The 19,940-nt window shown below is 46.9% G+C and overlaps 1 protein-coding gene and 2 long non-coding RNA genes across 3 annotated transcripts in view; 1 reads left to right on the top strand and 2 right to left on the bottom strand.

Annotated features, from left to right (window-relative positions):
* The window catches only part of OAZ1 (ornithine decarboxylase antizyme 1), a 4,335-nt gene extending 3,994 nt beyond the window's left edge, over window positions 1-341 (bottom strand). Inside the window, 1 exon segment of the mRNA XM_026076490.1 lies at window positions 148-341. Coding sequence (XP_025932275.1) covers window positions 148-263 — 116 coding nt within the window. The 5' untranslated portion in view covers window positions 264-341.
* Window positions 342-639: 298 nt separating this feature from the next.
* LOC112971266 lies at window positions 640-14,836 on the top strand. The gene is made up of 5 exons (XR_003255288.1): window positions 640-747; window positions 2,039-2,245; window positions 3,944-5,381; window positions 7,758-7,850; window positions 14,289-14,836. It is a non-coding gene; the product is annotated as an uncharacterized LOC112971266 (long non-coding RNA).
* On the bottom strand, window positions 8,198-13,011 carry LOC112971267. The gene is made up of 3 exons (XR_003255289.1): window positions 12,480-13,011; window positions 11,206-11,344; window positions 8,198-10,282 (listed from the first exon to the last, which is right to left on the bottom strand). It is a non-coding gene; the product is annotated as an uncharacterized LOC112971267 (long non-coding RNA).
* Window positions 14,837-19,940: the final 5,104 nt, after the last annotated feature.

The following is a 19,940-nucleotide window of genomic DNA, read 5'->3' on the forward strand; positions in this document are numbered from 1 at the left end:
GCACCCCTCCCCTCCCCCACCCCCGCGACGGGGGCGGCAACCGGCGCCGGAGGGAGGAGGGGGAGCGGCAGGGCAGGCCCGGAGGGGAAGGGAGGAGGTCGCGGGTGCCCAGCGGTGCAACGGCTGAGGGAGGCCGCGGCCCCTCACCTGCTCTGTCCGGTACTGAGGCTCAGCACAGCGGGCATGACGGTGCTTTTATTCCCCTCTTTCTCTCTGGCGAAGCAGTGACTGTTGAGTATCCGCTGCAGGGAGGATTTCACCATCCGGCCGCTCTGGTCCGAACCCCGAAACCCTCCGCCGCCCCCCGCCGGCCGCTCTCCAGGCACTGCTACACAAAATGGCACCGTGTACGCAATGGGTCCTTATATACCCTCCACGCCACGCCCCCCTCGCCATGGCAACGCCCCGCAGAGCGGGCCACGCCCCCGAACAGGAAAGAACTTCTCTGCGGTAAACAGCCCAACTGTCCTTTAGAGAGGCTCGCTCCGCATTGGCTGAGGGGAGAGCGGAGGCGGAACACAGTTCTCTTTTCCTATTGGTTGACAGCATGAGTGAAGGGTTAACATTGGTTAGAAACGCGACATGCCGGGACGGGGGGAGGGAGAAGGGGCTTTGATTGGCTGCGCCTGCTGCGGGTGGGCTGAGGCTGGCCTGGTTCGGCCGGGAGGTTTCAGYGCGGCGCCGCAGCCTTCACTCCACTCAGAGGCGCCGGTTCGAGCCCGGCGTCTGCGCCCCCGCCTCGCTGAGGTAAACGGCGGGGAGGGGGAGGGGCCAGCGCCGGCCTCGCGCATGCGCCGGGAGGGGGGAGGGGCGGCCTGGCTTTGCCTGCTGCCTCACGGCGCGGCGGCGTAAACCGGAGCCGGGGGGCGGCTGGGGAAGGCGGGGCGGGGGCCCGTCGTTGGGGAGCGTCTCGGTTTTGCCCCCCCCCCCCCCAGGGCAGCTCGGTAGCCTGTCAGGAGGGCGGCGGCGGTGACCGGAGGCCCTGCCGCGGAAAACGTTTATCAGCTTAATACTCAGAGAAACGTTAAATAAAAATGGTCCCGAGAAGACTAGGCTGAAATGGTGACTTGTTTTTGGTGTGTCCGTTTTTCCGTCGTCACTGTGCACCCGGCTGGAATTTCAACACCTTAAAGCTTTCAATTCCCCCCGACTTGTGTTTTATATGGGCCACAGTGCTGTGTGGTAATTTATAGTTACAGCTGAGGTAGTGGGGAGTGGGTTGCTGGTAATGTCTTAAAGAAACCCAAAACTTTTTGTGCTGTACCTGAATGAGGAAGCAAACAAATGCTGGCAGAAGTTAATCTGCCTCCCCACCCCCTTAACAAACAGTCCAAAACACTTCCCTGATAATGTAACGCTATGCTTTTACGAGCATTTTGGAAATGCAAGGCCTCAAGACAGACTTGGGCCTTTGTGCAGCCTCATGGCAAGAGCAAGGTCTGGAGGAGATGTGGACTGGACAACCCGGACAACCCCGTTCTCTTTTGGACAATACTGGCATAAACATAGATTCATTCTTTTGGGGAGGGTCTTCAAACGTTCATCTTAAAAGCAGCAGTCAAATGTGTGCAAAAAGTAAATGCATTGTATTTCCCATGCCAGGAGATCTTTGACTTAGACRGTTCTGTACATTTAAGTGTATAACATATTAGGTGACATCAGCCCTCTTCTGAAAACCAAGCCAGAAGCTGAACAGGGCAGATCCTAAAGTGTGTATCTTATTATCCAGCATAGAAAGAAAGCTCAAAATGAAGGTTTACCTGATGCTGAATCAAGTTTGTGATCAGGTGTGCCTTGTAAAGTAAGTGCCCTAAAAGTAAGTGGGAAAAGGTGGATATAGAGCCAAAGAAAAACTGAAGGTATGTTTTACTCAAAATCATGGCTTTCTAAAAAATGGAGATGGCCATTCTTTTTTTATTTAATCAAATCTAGCTATGACAAACCTATTTATTACCTTCAGTTATGGTAGCTGTATTTGGGCATCTTTTGTTTTTACATTGTTGCTTATTTTTATTTGCTTTAAAATGTTCCCATCCAGGAACTCTGAGCACATGAATATTCCATTGATTGGTTCCACTTTGCACAAGAATAAGGGTCTAAATCCCCACCCACCTTCTGTGTCCTGAAACTACACTGACTATGATGGAACAAAGTGTATTGCCAAAAGAAAACATTGTCTGTTCTCCTGCAGCTTAGATGACAAGCCTAGCCTGGCCAGCAGCCAGTTACTTGTCTGGGAGTCATGGTAAGTAAGAGGTGCAAGGGAAAAATCCTTTTCCTGCTGCAGGTATCTGCACTTAACTCCCAGAACACAAAATAACTGAGACATTAGTACTTGCTTTCACCCCATTCTTGAGACTTGGCTACTGATTTATGGAGGTGAAGCAGTTTAATGTGTCATCCAGAGACCAATCTGAACCAATAGCACAGCTGCAACTCAGGAATATTCAGGCCCAACGAAGCACATCAGAGAAGATTTGGCAATTCTGTATTGTATGTTGCTTTAGAAAGGTTTTTCTGGTGGGGTGGGGGTTGAATGGATTCAGTGATGGAAGGACTGCCTTAAAATTGTGTTTTAGGTTTCATTATTTCTAATAATGGTATTTATTATTTATGTGGTAATCTGCTTGTAATTCTTTATAATGGCACTGTGTCAGAGGGCATCGTCTTTGCAGCTGCCTCCCTCTTTACTATGACAACTGAAATAGCATTCATCTTTGGATCCCTGTCATCTCAGTGGGCCATCAGACCATTTTGCAGATGAGTGACCTGGACAGTGCTGTGTTGTTACRTAGCCTGAAAAGGGCCCAATCAACCTGTTTTGTTTTCCTGCATTAAATACTGCGTGGGATTAGTTCCAGCTGCAATTTTGTTTAGATAGCCTGACTTTTCCAGTTTAGCGGTGACAATGATTCATAAATCCTCACAGAGAGGACTCTGACTCACAACTTCAAGATTAACAGCTGAGGCAGTTTGAGATGTTGCCATCTCCAGCTGTGTATTACCAATGTTTTGCCATGATTACCATACCCATAGCAGAGTAAGCAGAAGTAATTGTGTGTCTGCATCTCAGTTGCTCCAGCTGCGTTCGTAGTTTGGCATYTTAGTCCAAACCCATCCCAGTCCCTGGTGTTATCTAATGATGTTAGAGTGAACAGCTGAGGTGTGGACATCCATTCCTACCTGCCCACTTCTGCTGTGACACGATAACTTTAAAGACAGAGCAAGATGGACAACTGCAAATAGAGAATCTTGTTCATTGAAATCCTGAGGCTCTGGGTCGTCCCAAGTCCCCACGAATATACAAAGACCCCCTTGTTCCACTGGCTCCCCATGACCAGAGCCTTCCCATCCCCAAGATACCTGTTTCAAAGGACCAGTGTAGTCCCCAAAGCAGGGGATATACMAAGGAGTCAGGGGCAGTAAGTTTATATTAATTCCCTCCTGAACTCTTTCAGAGGTGAGCATGCACTGAGTCCAGTTCTCTGTTCTTACACAAACACATAGCAGCAACTAGGCTGTATAAAATTACCTGGGAAAATATCCTGTCCAATCTGGGTTATTAAATAACCAGACCTGCTAATGGGGAAAGTAAAGAGAAGCAACGAAATGGAACTCCACAATAGGAATCTATGTTTAAGTTGAGGAAAGCCAGAGTTTTATTTTCTAGAACATTTTCCTTTTTTTTAACCTTGTTTCAGCATGCTTTTCATTCTCTTTCAACAAGGGAGATCCTGAACATTAGTCAGAATCCCCAGTTAAGGATTCTTTGTCAAGCTTTTATAATTTTACTTGCTGAAAGCTCTTAGATTGGAAGAAGAGTCTGTGGCAGCAAAGGAATATGTAAAATCAAGTTCAAGACTGGTAGCTGATGTTAACAGATGTTAGAGCAAGAGGTGGACAGGATAAGTAACTGAATGTCGTCTTCGTTGTCTGTTTTCAGGTTTGCAAGTGTTTGTGATCAGAYGACAAGAAAGTAATGCTTAAAAAGATTTGCTGGACCTGAAACACTCATAAGACTTGACCGTTCTGAAGCCCTGCACATTGATGATATAGTTCCATTGCTGCTTTTATTTAGAAAAGGAAAGATCAGCAGTTCTGGTGTTTAGCTAATTAAAAGTTAACTAAATAGCAGGGCTGCAAACATTAGTGCATCTGGGTTTTTTTCCACCACCGAGAAGGAGCTTTTTGAGAGTGGTCTGCTGCAGGCTTCACTGACTGTTTCCACGTTCTAGAGGAGTAACAAAGCTGCAGTGAAGATGAATGGACAAAATTGGTATTTGACGTGTAGCAGAAAACCTAGTATATTTTCTGCTTAGCTGCATCATGCTGTCAGAGCTCCTCTTGAAAATAGGGAAATAGGGGATGTTTATGACATTGAGCAGCATCATGGGAATTAATCTGCCTCTGATTCGCCAAATAGGGAAGTTGAGCAGAAAGGAAAGTATAAACTGCCTTTTAAAGTGTGTGCAGTCCTTGCATAGCATTGCACACTTAGTAATTCCAAAAAAAAGGTTAAAAACTTTTTAATAAATTAAGTCATTAAGACTTTAAATCAAGTGGTTCTGGTTGCCATTCCTCTCTCTTTCCATTCCAGGAGGGCTCCATTTGTTCTTACAGTTTTAAGAGTTATACAGAGATGTAGCTAAGCACCAAAACAGAATAGAATATGACACAGAGATGTCCATCATAACATGTTTTCACAGAAATCATTGTATGTGATGACTTCTCCACCCTGTAATTTAGTGGGTTTTAGTCCCAGGCTACTATAAATGTTTATCTGGGTCAGCTCCAAGTGGGAAAGAAGTAAGGCAAAATCTTACGAAGTCTTTATCAAAACACTGGTCAGTGTTATATCTAAAATTTATAAGAGCTGTAGTTTGTCAGTCTTATAAGGCAGGACCTTTAAATCCATCCATCTCCTTCTTTGGAACTTCTCATTCATTGCCTTACAGGTAATAGTTAACTCTCAGCTAATTTTAAGTACTCCCCCAGTAAAATGCTATTTGGTGTGTTGGAATCTATTCTGATCTTTGTGGGACGTGTAATTAGAACACTTTTTCTACCTGGAAAACTCTCCTCATTTTCACTGACTTCCCTCTGAGAATGATTTGATTTGAAGGTCAGGTTTTTTGCAGACCCACTTGTGCTAGAAGGAAATTCTACATGCCACTGCAAAGCAAAACTGGCATTCTCAGATGTTTACCAGCACAGGGAAGAATTTATTTTCCAAGATCTTTGTGAGATACTGAACTAGAAAGCGGCTGCTCGTACCCCAGGCCAACAAATGTCTGTACTTCTCACCAAAGAAACTTTGGATCTCTGCTTTCTCACTTAAAAACAGCTGGTATGAAGAGGACTGTATATTGAATGCAGATGAGGTAACAGATGCTTAATATGCTTTAAAAATCTTGTTATCTGTTTTAGGGGTGTAACCCAGCGTGGTGGTGACCACCTAATAAGTTCTGAGTTGTCGTCTGTAAGTTTGCAGGATCAAACTTATTAGGCAGTCTTTTCAGTTGCTGTATAAAAATAATGCGGGGGTGAGGGGAGCAGTCTGAAGCGATAACAGGAAATAGATTCAGCTAGATAGTGAGCAAGCAAGCTTTACAGAGCCCCAAGATACTACCGTGTTCCTTAACCTTTCTGGGGAAAGAAGTGTGCCAGAGCACTTCTGCAGTTTGCAGTTGTGACTTTGTAATTTAAGAATAACGTTCCACAAACTTTATTTTTGTGTTGATTTTTTTCCCCCCCCTCCCAGGTGTTGCTGCCCATTATAAACAAATGCTCGTGAAGAATTTGGAGGTAGYTGCAAATCAATACAGTGCAAGACATTGCAACATCCTCTCCTCCGCGATACGTTGCCTGGTTTATTCGCTTTGGGCCAGGTCTCGTTCACAGYGTTTTCCCTCCACGTCCCCCATCTCCCCCCACTCCCCCTTCCCCAATTTAATGCAGAGTGATTAAGATCAGATCCTTGCAAAGTGTGCAGTCCCGTAGAGGGGAGTTTAACTCAGGATGAGATCAAATGCCTTAGCTGCTTTGAGCACGGGGGAGAGCAGTGGGGTGCACAGCACCTCGCAGAGCCAGGTCCTGAGAAAACAAGCCCCCGTTTGATCATATGGAATTAGCATTTTGGGTGTGCGGTGGCTTTGTGGAATTCTTTCACGAACATTTTCTTTCTCGGCTGACCCTTTTGCCTAGCCGCTTGCTGGAGCCTTTGTGCGGTGGATTTATTCGTTTATTTTTTGCTTAGCTTCCCTTTTCTTTAACGGAACGGTTCGGCACAATCTGATGTTTCTTTACAGGATGGGCCACTTTCACACCCTCTCTTTTATGAGGGGGGGAGGCCACACTGGATAGGGTCGGTTGTTTTCATTTAATTCCTGTTGTGCTTGGATCAGTCAACTTTAGGGACAACCTTAGGAAGTGCACGGTACAGCTCAGCTTTTGTAACTCGTAATTTCGTTTGGAAACGTTATCAAAACAAACAGATGCCAGCAGGATGAGCGTCAAGACCTGTGCGGAGTCTGCTCTCTCAGAAACAAGTTCAGAGTCAGTTTTGCCTGCCTAAACATTTCGCCCAGCAGCTCATTAAAATGGATATATTCAAAGGAGAATTCCTTTCCCCCCCCCCAATTAGATCATTCCTTCGATAAGAGTATTAACGAGCATATTTTCCCATAAATAAAATGAACAGGCCTCCAGGGCAGGGAAGGTTATTTAGCCTGTAATAAGTTACATGCCACATGGGTCCTTTCGAGAGTTGCTAGTAAGGGAATCGGTTTGCTGTAGCTGGGGACAAGCCCTAGGAAGGCCTCTGACCAGCAGAACTGGCCCGGGGGGGTGGGGGGGGGGGATTTCTTCCAGCTGTATGACTGTGCTGCCTGCTGCTTTATTTTGGGTATAACCCCAGATGTGGTGGAAGGGATGACGGAGAGAAGTGGATTCAGCGCTCAGCGAGCTCGCAAGCGAYGCCGACCCCCGTAGCGATCTCTTTTGCCAACCTGTGCTTCGTGCAGCCTTGTGCTTTTGCTGTCCGTGTTTGAACCACTGTTTACTCGCTGCTCTAGGTGCGGAGATGGTCCGCAGTCCCTCAGAGTGCGAGCGGAGCTGGGATCAGCCATCAGGCTGGCTTGGCGGGCTCCTTGGCAGCCTTGCTGTGTTTACGTTTTTTAAAAAATGCTCTTGAATTTCAGGCTGGTGAAAGGTGACAGCTTGACAGCTCTGGTCAGCCGTTGCCCGCCCAGCAGGTACAGCAATGGAAACGCAAGCTTTCCCTGCGGCATATTCCCCTCCAGCCGGCTCGCTCGCTGCACCTCTTGTCCAGGGAAACCCCTCTGAGGAGCCGGTAAGGAGCAGCCCCCCAGCCTCTCCCCACCCATTGCTCTGGAAGCTGCAGAAGGAAAACCAAAGACAACTGGTGCTGTCATGGTGTTCATAAGGAACTGACTACAAACTGCCATCAAATAAGTCACCAAGCTGTCAAAAGACATGATTTTTAATCGCTATCGATTTAGGTTTCAGAGTGCGGAGGCTTTAAAATGAAGGCAGCTCTATTCCATTACCAGAATTTTCCAGTTTTCTTAAAGGTTTTTATTTATGAAGCTGCTCTAGATACAAATTAACCTACATTGCCTCCTGTTTGTTATTAACTTCTAGGAGAAGCTGAGAATTGAAGGGGTTCATTACTTACCCTGATTGAAAGGTTCAACTCGGTGCAAAGCACTGAAAGGCTGTTTTCTAATGTTTTACAGCAGTGCTCCGGAGAAAATCACATTGGCTGTCCCCATGTTTCCTAAGTAACCGGGCCCTAGGGGAGCTGTTTATTCCTGAGTGTCCCGCTGCGTGTAAGTACAGCAATCTCACAAAGATATGCTAACTCGACCCACAGGGGCTTCCGGTTGCAGAGACGGGGTAGTCTAAGAGTTAAATCTCCTGACTGTGAGGYAGTGCTTTTGACTTCTCCTGCCACTCATTTCTGGCGACTTTGGGGAAGGTTATGGAAATTAACTGTCTTTTTATCTCTGCAAAAGTACGCTGCCGTGTGGAGCCGAGTGCATGTTTGTAACTTAAGACCAACAGATTTCCTAAGGTGCTGAAAGATAAAGAGCTGACGTAAGGAAGGCAAGAAAGCTAGAAAATACCATTCTGGATCAGACCAATGAGCTATTTAGTTTGTTTTCTTGCTTACAGTGACTTTTACCAAGTAGTTCAGAGGAAGGTCTGAAAACCTAGTGCTTCAGAAGTCTGCCTAAAGAAAGGGAACAGTTGTGGTTACAGAAAATAAACTGTCTGGACAGTGATTTGAAAATTAGTCCTTGAATATGTTTTGGGGGTATTTTAACTGCTGAAGCTATTATTTTTGTTCCTATGGATGTCTGATTCCCATATGAGGGTTTGTCTCAGTCCTTTCTTACGTCAGTGAGTTTCACAGGCTAATTCTGGGTTGTTTAGCGTGTATGGGCTTTTAAATTGCATGCAGATTGCAGTTCAACTCATCAACTATAAACTGTCCCTTGCCTTTCTGGTACTCTCCCTGGACTTTGTCATAAACCACATGTATTTCTTAGCTCACAGTTCCTTATTGCCCTTGATGTTTCCATGCAATATTTGTTTCACTTTGGACACAGACGTGTCCTCGATTTCTGGCTGCCAGCCGTCAAGCAGCACCGGTAGCCAAATATCATACTGCCCAATTGTGCAGTCTCAGCCCGTCTTCAGACTCACTGAGCTCATTTGGGAAGAAAATGTAATCAGCTCTTCTTTAAGGAGCGGGATGTGACAGGAAGCAATGAGCGTCAGCAGGTCAGTCCTTAACAGCTGCCAGAACAATGTACGCAGTGCGACTGCTCCATCGTTCTGCTAAATCGAGGCATGGACTTAAYGGGCTAGAGTATGTACATTAAAACCCGTCCCTGTAGAGATCGGAGCATCCCTTGGGAGGCTGGAACTTACTGTGCTTGTGTTACTATGGATRGGGAAAATGAGAGACAAAGAGTAGAAAGGACTAACCTCAGTGGCAAAGCTGAGATCGGAGCTGAAGAGTTTTTGCACCTCTGCTCRTTTCAGGCTGCCTCCTCTAACCTCAAATTCTACAGAAAATGGACTGAGGGTTTTTTTGGGTCACTTTAAAAAGTCTACTTACCTCAAAGCACCTTTGATATAGGCAAAAATGTTCCCTTGACATAGAACTAAATCATCTGTCCTTATCCTGCCTCGCTTCTTGTTGATAATCCTCTTCTTGTCTTTAAAAATGTTTGTGGGGGACTATTCTTTTGCAATGGTGGTCATATTTAATTCTCTTTTATATTATACTGGGCATTTCTTTCAATGGTTTCCTAATGTCTWGCTGTTTAGTATTCTGTTAGGTTTACGTAATGTGGTTTTAAGATTTTTCTGTGGGTTCAGAAATATGCTTGCTTGGTTGTAACTAGATGCTTTTTTCCCATGAAATGTTATGGAGATAGCCATGAAACATCAATTCACACTAAACTWTTTTTTTATTTTAATATTCTCATGGTAGTGCAAATTGACATTATCGTTATCTTGGGTCTCTGAACAGCTCTAACTGCCATTGCTGTTGTTTGTATCTTTGCCAAACAACACCAATGTGATGGCAATAAAACTCTGGTCATTTGTATTGCTACTTTTGAGAACCCTCTCGGTGTCCCTGAAACTTTTAACTCTCTGAATTTTTACTAAAAGAAGCTTTACATTGCAAAGATCCGATCCAAGTTTGAAGCAGCAAATCTTCTAGCATTGAGTTTGATCAGCTAGTGCCTACCCGGAAAGCCAAAAACGTTAACATCTGGGGCAGTAGATTCTTTCAAGAGCCTTGCATGCAAAGCAGTGTGAATAAGCTGCCATGTAAAGGTTTAATTCTGTATAAGGCTTGATTTGAGCCTTTATCATTCTAATTCAGACTATAATACCACATGTTTTCATGAGTTATTCCTGACAGAAGTGTATCTAAGCTGTTCTTCAAATCTTCCAGTGACAGGGAAGCCAAAATTTCCCTAGATGGTCTCTTCCAGTGCTTTTCTGTTCTTATTACTAGAAAGTATTCAGGCTTTTTCCTCTTAAAGTCATTTCTGCTATTCAGCTTTCTGTTACCATGCTTCAGGAAGACAGTTTTTCTTCACTCTTTTGTTACTGTATTCATGCAGGACACATTCAAAATGTTTTTCCCAAGCCAAAATATTTCTCACAGCAGTTCTGATGAGACCTTTTTTCCATGACCTCCAGGTATAACAGCCATGACACATTTGTTTGGAGGAAACTGAAAGATTAGGAAAAACAAGCTGTTCTTAATTTTTGTTGAAAATAAGCTATTGTTGTAGCTCTCCAAGTTCCTTGCTCATTATAGCATTTTGAAAAGTTGACAGTCTCAAGGCACACGCAATCCAAGAGAAGTCAGCCTTATATAGCTGCTTTGATTGATTTTTCATCTGGGAGGATTTCAAGAGTTCTTGGCAAAGCTTTATGGCGACATTGAGCACTGGGACCCCCTTCCCCCCCCATGCTGCAAGGTTTAGCTTCCCAGTTTCAGAGACCTGAGTATGGGATATCTTTAGTGATGGAAGCACAGGGCTAGAAGACAGTCCTGCTGTCATCCCACATAGTCCTAGGATACCGTTCATAAAGGTATAATGCTCCACCTTCAAAGCATTTGGATTTTTGCCTCCACCATGTCCTCTGGAAGGCCGTTCCACCACCTGAGTGCTCTAAGAGTTATGAAGCTCCTTTTTTAATCCCAGTTATGTTTATGTGTAGCTGATTTTTACCCAACTGGTCTCATGCCAGTGTTGTCCATATGCTTAATTAAGTGTCTAAGCCCTCTCATGAGTGCTTTTATACATAGCAGTCATACTCATTTGGGCCTTTGTTAGGCTAAGCAAACCAAGATTGCCTTCTGTAATAGCTTCATTTTTCCTTGTTGTTATGCTTATTGTCAAGGAACTATCTTAGCCATCTTAAATTTCTGCTGCACAACTTCTATATGTAAAGAATCTATCCGTGACCACGTTAAGTGCCATCATCTCTTAGGTGGAACCCAACTGTTTATAAATGCATTCGCTGAATGTTGAAATAAGGTAAAAAAGCACACATATCCGAGTAAAACAGGGAGAGAAAAGCTTGGCATGTGCACCTGGGGGGTTATAATTTGACAAGGAGGTTAGGGCTAATGCTCGTTACGCTTACCAAAAGGGCTGTTGGAGCCTCAACATTGGATCCTGTGATTCACTGGGTCTCTGCTTTGATGTTTTGCCGAAAGCCTTCTCCAGTGGTCTGGCAGAAGGATGCAAACCAGCGCTGGTCTGAACCACTCGCGCAGTAGTATCTAGGTGGAAGGAGGTTGGCAAAACCTTACTCTGCACCACAAAAATGTTACTTAGAGATCTCCCACCAGTCTGGGCCTGAGTCTGTTTAGCTCCTATATGCTGATCTTTGATAAAGAACTACAAGAATTTTTTTTTTGCTGGAAACTAGTTGCTTCTCATCTTTCTTTGCGCTCAGAGCTAAATGTAGTCTTAACATGGTTTCCCCAAGACCAGTGGTATCGCCCCTTCAGCCCTACATGCTCCCAGTGTGTAGTAGGTTTCCCAGGATGGTGTGTTTAGTAAGCATCACTTGGGGAAGAGCAAGAACGAGGCGCTGAAAGGGGCTCAGAAACGATGCTGTGATTTTATTCATAAGAGCAAAGAACTTGCCAATCCAAAGCTTGCTCCCTACTGTCCTACAAGTCTTGGAAATGGACATATAAAAGCAATTTTACTTGGACAAGGCCATAGCTCTTGTTCTGGGTAGAACTGTGCTATAAAAAGCAGCTGTGCTTTTCATATCCTTGTGTAGGCTTGACCCCCGGGCAGGGGGACTTCCAAGGTGTTGAAACAAGTTCTCCTTCCTCCTTGTAACTGGGACTGCTGCTGCTCAGAGCTGGGGAACTCTGCCGGGGAAGTGGACGGTAACAGAAATATGTTCCCCGAAGCGAAAGGAGTTGGGGGCAGGAAGGGAATTAAGGACAAAGATGAAAAGGTTCATGGCGAGGCCTTGCCTGATTCAGGGATCACCCCGCTGTGCTTCAGGACTAGGGCTGCACTCCCCCATCTCTCAGACCTGCAGCAGCTAGCAGCTGCACTGCTTTCCCCAGCCACGTATTGTCCCCTTTGGGCTGCGCTGTCGTGGAGACTGTGAGGAGCTTACGCAGCGCCAAGGATGCCTAAACCACTCTGCTCCGGTCTGCCTAAAGCCTCTCAGCCCCAGTGTGGCACCAGCATCTGGTAAGAGCACGGACACGTGCTCTCGTCTTCTCGCAGGGGGCAATCACCCTGCGGGCTGGTGTTTGCACAGAGCCATGTGGCTTCCAGTGGTGCCACACTGGGAACGCGAGCGGTACTTCCCCCTGAGCCCACACGTTTGGTTTTCTGTGCCAAGCCTGCCCCATCCCCTCTCCCCCCGCCAAGCAGCCCACATACCTGGGCATTTTTGACTCTGCGCCAGGTCTGCGCTGTGGCTAAGTAACGATGACTCAGATGTTGCTTTCTGACATCCCCTACGTGCAGAGCTAAAGGAGCTGGAGCAAGTCCCACGTCATGACATTAGTATCTCTCCCCTACTCCTCCTCCCCGTCACCCTGCAYCTCGACTCCTCAGCACCGGAGGGTGGAGCAAGACTAAACTGGTCTCTGCATGCGTATCGCCTTTGTCTGTTGTGGATGAACATAAAGCGCTGGAGGGAAGCATTTTAACGACGAAAAACCATGCAGGGCTCAATTGTTCCCTGCATCCGTGGAAAATTACTCCTGCTCACTCTTCCCTTTGCTTGAGCAGCAGCAAAACATGCTTGTAGGGGAGGGAGAAGAGGAGGGAGGTGTATGTACGTGTGGGGCCAGGCCTGTTTCTTTTTGTTCCTGCCTCTGAAGGATTTATTCGGAAAGATTCTCGCCTTTGTGTCATTTGGAAAACACGCAACAGGAAAGTGTTTTGGGGCCAGCCAGTTAAGTGTCACTAGGAAAAGAATAGAAAGAAACGGGGCCCCGACATCCCAGCAATGCAATGCCATCCCCCATCCTTCCCTCCCTTTCCCATCTGACACAAGTGAAAACAGATGGGAGAGGTGGCCGCAGCGGAGACGCGGCAGAGGGTGCTGGTCCCAGTGCTGACGTGGGTTACCAACCCCGCTTGTTCCTGCTGGCCCTGGGGCACTCGCCAGGAATGGGCTCCCCCGCTGCGTGGGGCGATTGGTGGTCAGGTAAATGGACAGGGCAGGGAAACAGGTCAAAAATTCTGACACAGAACTTTTCAGTGACCCTGGGCATCTCTCTGGACCTCCGCCACGCTTGTGGAAGAGAGAAACCATCTGCGTACCGTGCAGATATGTTCTCAGGTGTCATTCATGCAAAGTGCTTAGAAGAGAGAAGGTGACAACATGAGTGGCATCTTATCTAACGAAAACCACCCAACCCTCCAAAATTAGTATTTTATGAATACATTGAATTTCAAGTTGTAAATTCTTCCCCATCTTCCCACAGTAGGTGTTTGAGGACTAGCAGTGCTGGCATCTTTGCTCACATATAAGCAAATCAGTTCCTGCTTCTCTGGTGCACCTTGTGTGCACACCCGCACACCCACGCACGCGCTCGAGTCCCCAGCTGGCCGCACGTAGCTCAGGGGAAGCTTTCTGCTGTTTGCTCCTAGCAGTTGGACATGGGATGCAGATCACCATCCCGTGAACCTGGCCTGGGTCTGTCCCCGCTCCCTCCACGGCTGCCTTTGTTCGGGGCTGATTGAGCGCGCTGTTCCTGCCTGCTCCCCTTGGGTTTGTTTTTTCCGTGGTGCTTCATTATGCTTTTTCTCACCACTCTGCTTTTTCACACCCTGCCTTTTTTTTCCTGAGCTGCTTGCTTGTTTGCGCTCCTGCTTTCTTGATCTTCTTTTCCTTCTCTCTTTTGTATTTCCCCCCTCCCTCCACTCCCAGCTCTGTCCAGCTTTCCTCCTCATCTCTTGCTCTCACTGTGTTTTCTTTCTGGTCTTAACAACAATGTTCTTAAGTATAAGAAGAGAAAGACTCCAGCGATATGTTTCTGCAAGGCTTTCATTCCTCGGCTGCATTCGTTAGGGGTACAGGCTGATCAGACTGATGTTGTTTATTCTCTGTACGAATCATGCCTTCCCCTGCTGGTTACCTCTCCACTTCCTTCCCCGGGTGGATCCCCAGCGCTGCACTCTCCCTCCAGCCCAGCCAGCTGTATTCAGTTATCTTTTTGCCTTTCTGTCTCCAAGCAGAAAACATTTCTGCTCCGCACCGACTCGCCCATTGGCTGCCGTCACCGCCGGAGGAAGCTGCGTGCAGGAGCAGCGGCGTTGCTAAGAGCTGAGCCCCGCGCTCTGCTCTGCAGTGATGGAGGTGGGAAGGCACAGGGGAGAAATCTCCCGGGAGCTGGCTCCGTTCTGAGCCGGGATCTGCCCCCGAACGCCAGGGAATAAGGGAGCAGATGTTGCAGGTTGGCTGAGCGATCGCTGCCGTAGCCAGCCACAAGTGTTTAGAAGCCAAGGAGGAAGAGGAAGTGGCAGCGGTATCGAAGCTGTGTTGTGAAAAGGATTAAGCTAAACTAACGGAAATCGTAGGCTGGGTGTCAAAGATGATTTCTGGCTGTGTGATGTGGTAAGCTGTGGGTCATATCTCGAGAGGAGGAATAGAAAAAAAACATTGTTTGGATGCTGAAAGCTGAACTGAGTAAAGCTGTAGAGAATAATGTAGAGTAGTTGGGGGTGGTGGATTTAAGATTAAACCTTGCAACAAAAATGCAGCTACAATAATAAACTCATCTAGGTTCTCCTCCAACCTGTCTTAATGAATTCATTTACCTTTCTGTGCTGTGGGGAGTGCAGCAAATATTCTCCCTATTTTACAGAAAGGGAAACGGAAGCACTGAGAGGCGGGGGAACAGTCCTGGGGTCAGTGCTCGCAGAGGTACGGGAGCAGTGCTTGGGCTCCAGAGCTGTGTGCGGCTCTGCCTCGTGCACTCGAGCGTGATTTTCTCCAGTCTGCATGCTTCCGACCCATCCTGTTGCAGGAATGCAACAGGCTGCCCTGACAGGCTGATCTCCTCCTGCCAGCAGTGTGAGCTGGTGCTTATCTTCAAATTTTCCTCTTACATAGGTGTTCCTGGCATCTGTAACTCTTTTTGCACCCAAGAGTCTTGGGCTGGGCTATTTTGCATATATTTTTGCCTTTTTAATTTGTTTTTCTCTGCTTCAGGATCCCTTTTGTGAACCTAGTGTCTTTCTGAAACGCGGCATGAGCCTTCTTCGGGAGGAGTGGGTCAGCTAGGAAGCAAAGCAGTTTGTGTCCCAGGTATTTTGCTGTAGCACTGAAGCTTAGGGCCCCTCTGTGTCTCTGTGGTATGCTTCAGGGACATGGCATTAGCCACCCAATTTCTTCTGAAGTTCCTTTCACATTCTAGTACCCAAATGCAGGTTCATTGTGAAATCCTGATTCGTACAGGGATGAGAAGGAGGGAAGCTGGAGTCGTCTCCCTGTACAATCAGGGAGCCTCTGCTGTCATTCCCCTCTTTTTTTCCCCCTTATCTTTCCAAGTCTTTGAGCTGTTTCAGCTTCCTCTGTGCTGTCCAGGCCTGGACAGGACGGCAGGGAGCGGTATTTAGAGAGTCTGTGAAACTGCAGCTGAACTCGAGTCGCTCTGCAGTGACCTCTCCCTTCTTGGTTTCAAATTCTTCACATCCCTCTTTCCCATGTAAGTGGAGAGTTGCTCTATTTAGGGACCAGTGAACACACCACTGAAGGTGTAGCCAGCAACAATTTTCTGTGACTTTTAGGTATTGCTCGAAGTTCCAATTCACTCTCTTGCTCCTGGCTGTTAGAAAGGCCCCAGGCAGAAGGTGCAGGGAGCCAAGGCTGGAGCCAAGCTTGGCTTAGGTGTGGCTCCCAAGTTGGTCTTTTTTGCAAGCAGTTGCTCACAGTGGCCTCAGTTACTGCCTTCCCCACAACCGGCAGCCTCTCCCTTCTTGGTGTTGGAAATTACTTCACTCAGAAATCAAGAATCATGAAACTGAGATCATGGGACCAGTTAGTTACATGAAGGGAAGCAATCCCACAGCATTTTTTCCGTATGAATAATGGTAAGAATCCCTTTTTGGTCACACATTGCATCCCGTCGTGGGCATGGTTGCATTGAGAGGCATGCACAGGGCAAGTAAGTCTGAGCCCCAGGGAAACTGGAGAAACATTCCCTGGCGGTGGGATAGTGGTGTAGGACATTGGTACCCTTGGTATAAATCCGAAGTAATTCTATCAGTTTCACTGGAGTTAACCAGAATTTATATCCGTGTCACTGACGTAGCAACCTTGATGGTTTGACATCTAGGGTTAGAAGCTTGAAGGACACATGTAATTTAAGCCAATCAGGAATTTCATGGATGTATAAGACCAATGACCTTCATGTGAGGGGGTAGAAAGTGGGGGGAGTAGCAAAAAGAACAGCTGTAGTAGGGGACACCACGCCGCCAGTCAGTTTGTTTGCTGTTTTCTTGCTACACCTCCACCCTCGTCTCCTTTAGTTTGTAAATCACCCCCGCTTTGCACAGCCCTTGAATTCCAAATTGGCAAAAGTTACATGATTTTACCACTTACGCTGTTTTTCTGGCCTGTTTATGTCCCGTAAATTAAGTCAATGATGAGCTTGGCATGGGATCTGGAAGTTTTTCACAGCAGGCTTGGTTTCCCCCCTTTAATTAAACATTACAGGTTCCTCATGAATCATACTTCGCGCTGTTAAACTTTGATGAAAAGCCTTAACATAGTAATTTATGGGAAATCTGTTTTGATGTGCAAATTTGGACCCCACATCTAACCTTGTACACAATTGTAAAGCTCCCGTAAATCATCTGACTTTGCTAGATTTACACCTACCCTGCGACTACAAGTCAGCAAACAGAGTCCAACGGTGCAGGCATGTGGCGCAGTCTCCGTCTCCCGCCGTGGCCAGTTTAAGGACTTTCTGAACTACGAGCTGAACTTGGCTTTGGGAGTCTAACAGCCCCTCGTGGGCTGGTCCTCCGTGCATTTCTTTAAACCCTTTTCCAACACGCTTATTTGCTTGGCTCCCACCACATCCATGAAAATGAGCTTCACAATTTCATGATGTGGCTGGGCAAAAGTACTTCCTTTGTTAGTTTTCAGCCTGTTGCTAATTGCAAATGGGGCCCCAGGTTTTGTGCTATGCGAATTAAAAAGTAACGGTTCCCTTTCCTCCTTCCCCACGACATTCCTGCTTTTTGTAGCTCTCTCAGGTAATCATTTTTCTTCCAGGCTGACATTTTACTCTGCTGCCTTTCCTTGTGTGGAAGCTCTGCCCTATGCACGATCTGCCCCCACCCCCATCCCAGCCCTTTTTCAATCTTAATTTTATCTTTTCTGTCATGAGGTGACCAGAACTGCTGGCAGCATTCACGATACGGGTGCACAGGGGATTTATACAAAAACGTAATGGGTTTTTCTAATGTGATCTCTATACCATTTGCAACAATTCCCTAGGATGCCTTTTTACTGTTGTAAGCCCTGAGCTGACATTTGCAGAGTTATATCCACATTGATTCTAAGATCTCAGAGCAGCATTAGCTCATTTTCAGCCTGTTACTGCACATGGGTCATTAGGGTCTTTTTTTAAGTCTGTTTTTTTAAAGAAACAAAGTGTACATGATCATGCTATCTGTCATCCCACCAATTCGCACGCGTATGCAACCAGAGGGTTGTGTCCAGTGAGGGACAAACAGAGGTGGTGAGGACGGAGCGGATGAAAAATGTAAATCAGGAGGAAACCAGGCCTCTCTGGTTCCTCTGGCCACAGAAGTCAATCAAAGCATCACAGGGGATGACACCAAATTTCAGCTGTCTGTCTGGTGCCTTGTCGCTCAGCAGTGGCACAGTGTTCCTGTCCAGGGACAAGTCACGCGTCTTTTCGGTAAGACGGTTTTAGACAGTCGTGTTCCAGACAACTAACCGTTCTCATTCAGCCCAAGATGCAACAGGCCACGTTTTCAGAAGGGTGTCAGAAAATCAAAAGAAGCACACTGTGCAGTGTTAGCTTTTATAAAACATCTGCTTGGCAGAGATGATCATATGTCTGATCCCAACATGTGTGTCAGATCATTTCCATCTCTTTTCCACATGAAGCTTTTGCCACTTATTCCCACTGCTCTGCCCGGTTAGTCCTATTTATAGAGTGCCCTTCACTGGAGTATCTAGGCTTTTAACCTTTATTCTTGGAAAATTATTCACTTCTTGGACCTGCCATGGAGCAATTATTCACCAACACTCCTCCCCAACATGACATTAAAAGAAATTCCCACGAGGCAGCCCAGAACTTCAAACCTTTCTGCAGCCAAACCCAAACTCTGCCTTGCGTTGTGAGCTGTTTCGTCTTGCCCTGTAATTCTCAGCCTGGCCGTGTTGTTCATTCACCTGCAAAAATGGTTTGCTGCCTTTGATTCTTCTCTGATGAGATCATTGACCTCCGAACTCAAAAGCAAAACACGCACCAAATGGTATTCTGGCGCGGGGTTCTTGGTTTTGAAAGGGAGTCTTTTTCAGGCTCTGGCTTGTTACCTGCTGGGCCACCACGGCTTCTGTTTCTTCTCCTAGTAACTATAAACCAGAACAGGCCAGTGGTGACAATGGAGCGATTTGGGAGCAGTTAGTTCCCCAGCAGGGGATATCTTCTGTGTGCATTTAAGGCCGAGTTGACTCCGCCATCTCAGCGTTTCTATAGCACCCTTCCCTGCATTATGGAGGTGCAGAAACAGAAAAAATCAGCAGGTTGTCAGAGGTGTGTATTGTTATTTGGCTTCCAGGTGGTATGTGGGATTCATTAGACACCACGAGAGGCTTATTTCCAATTTTTTGCTAGGGATGGAGTGGGGGACTGTGCCACCCCACATCTCTGGAGGGATAGAGGTGATTAAAGAGGAAGTGGCTTTGCTCTTCTTGCTTTTGTTGGTAAAATCTCCAGATTTGTAGAATATGACATCACTTGCACTGCTGTACAGAGCTGAAGCTGGCTTGGAGACCATGCTCCGCTGTGCGGGTGAGACCTGGCTCCTTCCTGAGATGCAGAGGCCCGAGGCTGGCAGACACAGTGTCCAGAGTGAGGGAGGTTGCTGGTGTCTAATACTACCGCAGCATTTCCTGCAGCAAGAAAAACCTGATGGTTTTGAATGGCTAATTTGGGGCCTAACTTGGGGCTTGAGGAGGAAATTCTTTCAGGCTGTTGTTTGCATTTCACTGGAACAAAAAAACAGCAAAAGGACTCAGCTGGTTCTGCTTTCATACCTCCCAGCGTGAAGCAGGCTGGACACATGGGGGGGCGAGGAGGAGGGAGSAGAATTGATGAAACTATGGATATTAATGTTTAAACGTTTGTCTTGGAGCTGTGTCTCAAGAGAGCATCCCTTTGATGGGCTTCAYTTGTGCCCCTGAGACACCACTCGAGGGCAGCCACGCTTCAAAGGAAAATGCCTGCCCCAGAGTTTGGAAAGGGCAAGGCACTTCCACCTCCCCGTCATTGCAAGGGCAGCACGCTGTCCTTGAACGCTGCTCTSCAGAGCTAGGCGAAGCAGGGCAGATCCCAGGAGCAGGAAGGGTTTGGAAGTGCTGCTGGAGACCATCCAGTTGGGATGGGTTTGACTGCAACAGCTCTCCTTGGCTGCATCCAACCTGCCAGTTTGGGAGGGGGGCCATGGTCCTGCCCCCTCATGTCCTTCTGCCATGGCCAAACCCCCCTTCTGACTGCTGTGCCTGGGTTTTCTTCCCAGGATGGAGCCTGCACCTGGATCCAGGTCCCTGGTCCTTTAGTTGAGCTGTACGTCCGAAAGCACAAAACCTTTAGTGGATTTCTGGTCATTTAAGGAGTCTCTAGA

Source organism: Apteryx rowi, unplaced genomic scaffold (assembly GCF_003343035.1).
Source record: "Apteryx rowi isolate R43461 unplaced genomic scaffold, aptRow1 scaffold_433, whole genome shotgun sequence".
NCBI classification, from domain to species: domain Eukaryota; kingdom Metazoa; phylum Chordata; class Aves; order Apterygiformes; family Apterygidae; genus Apteryx; species Apteryx rowi.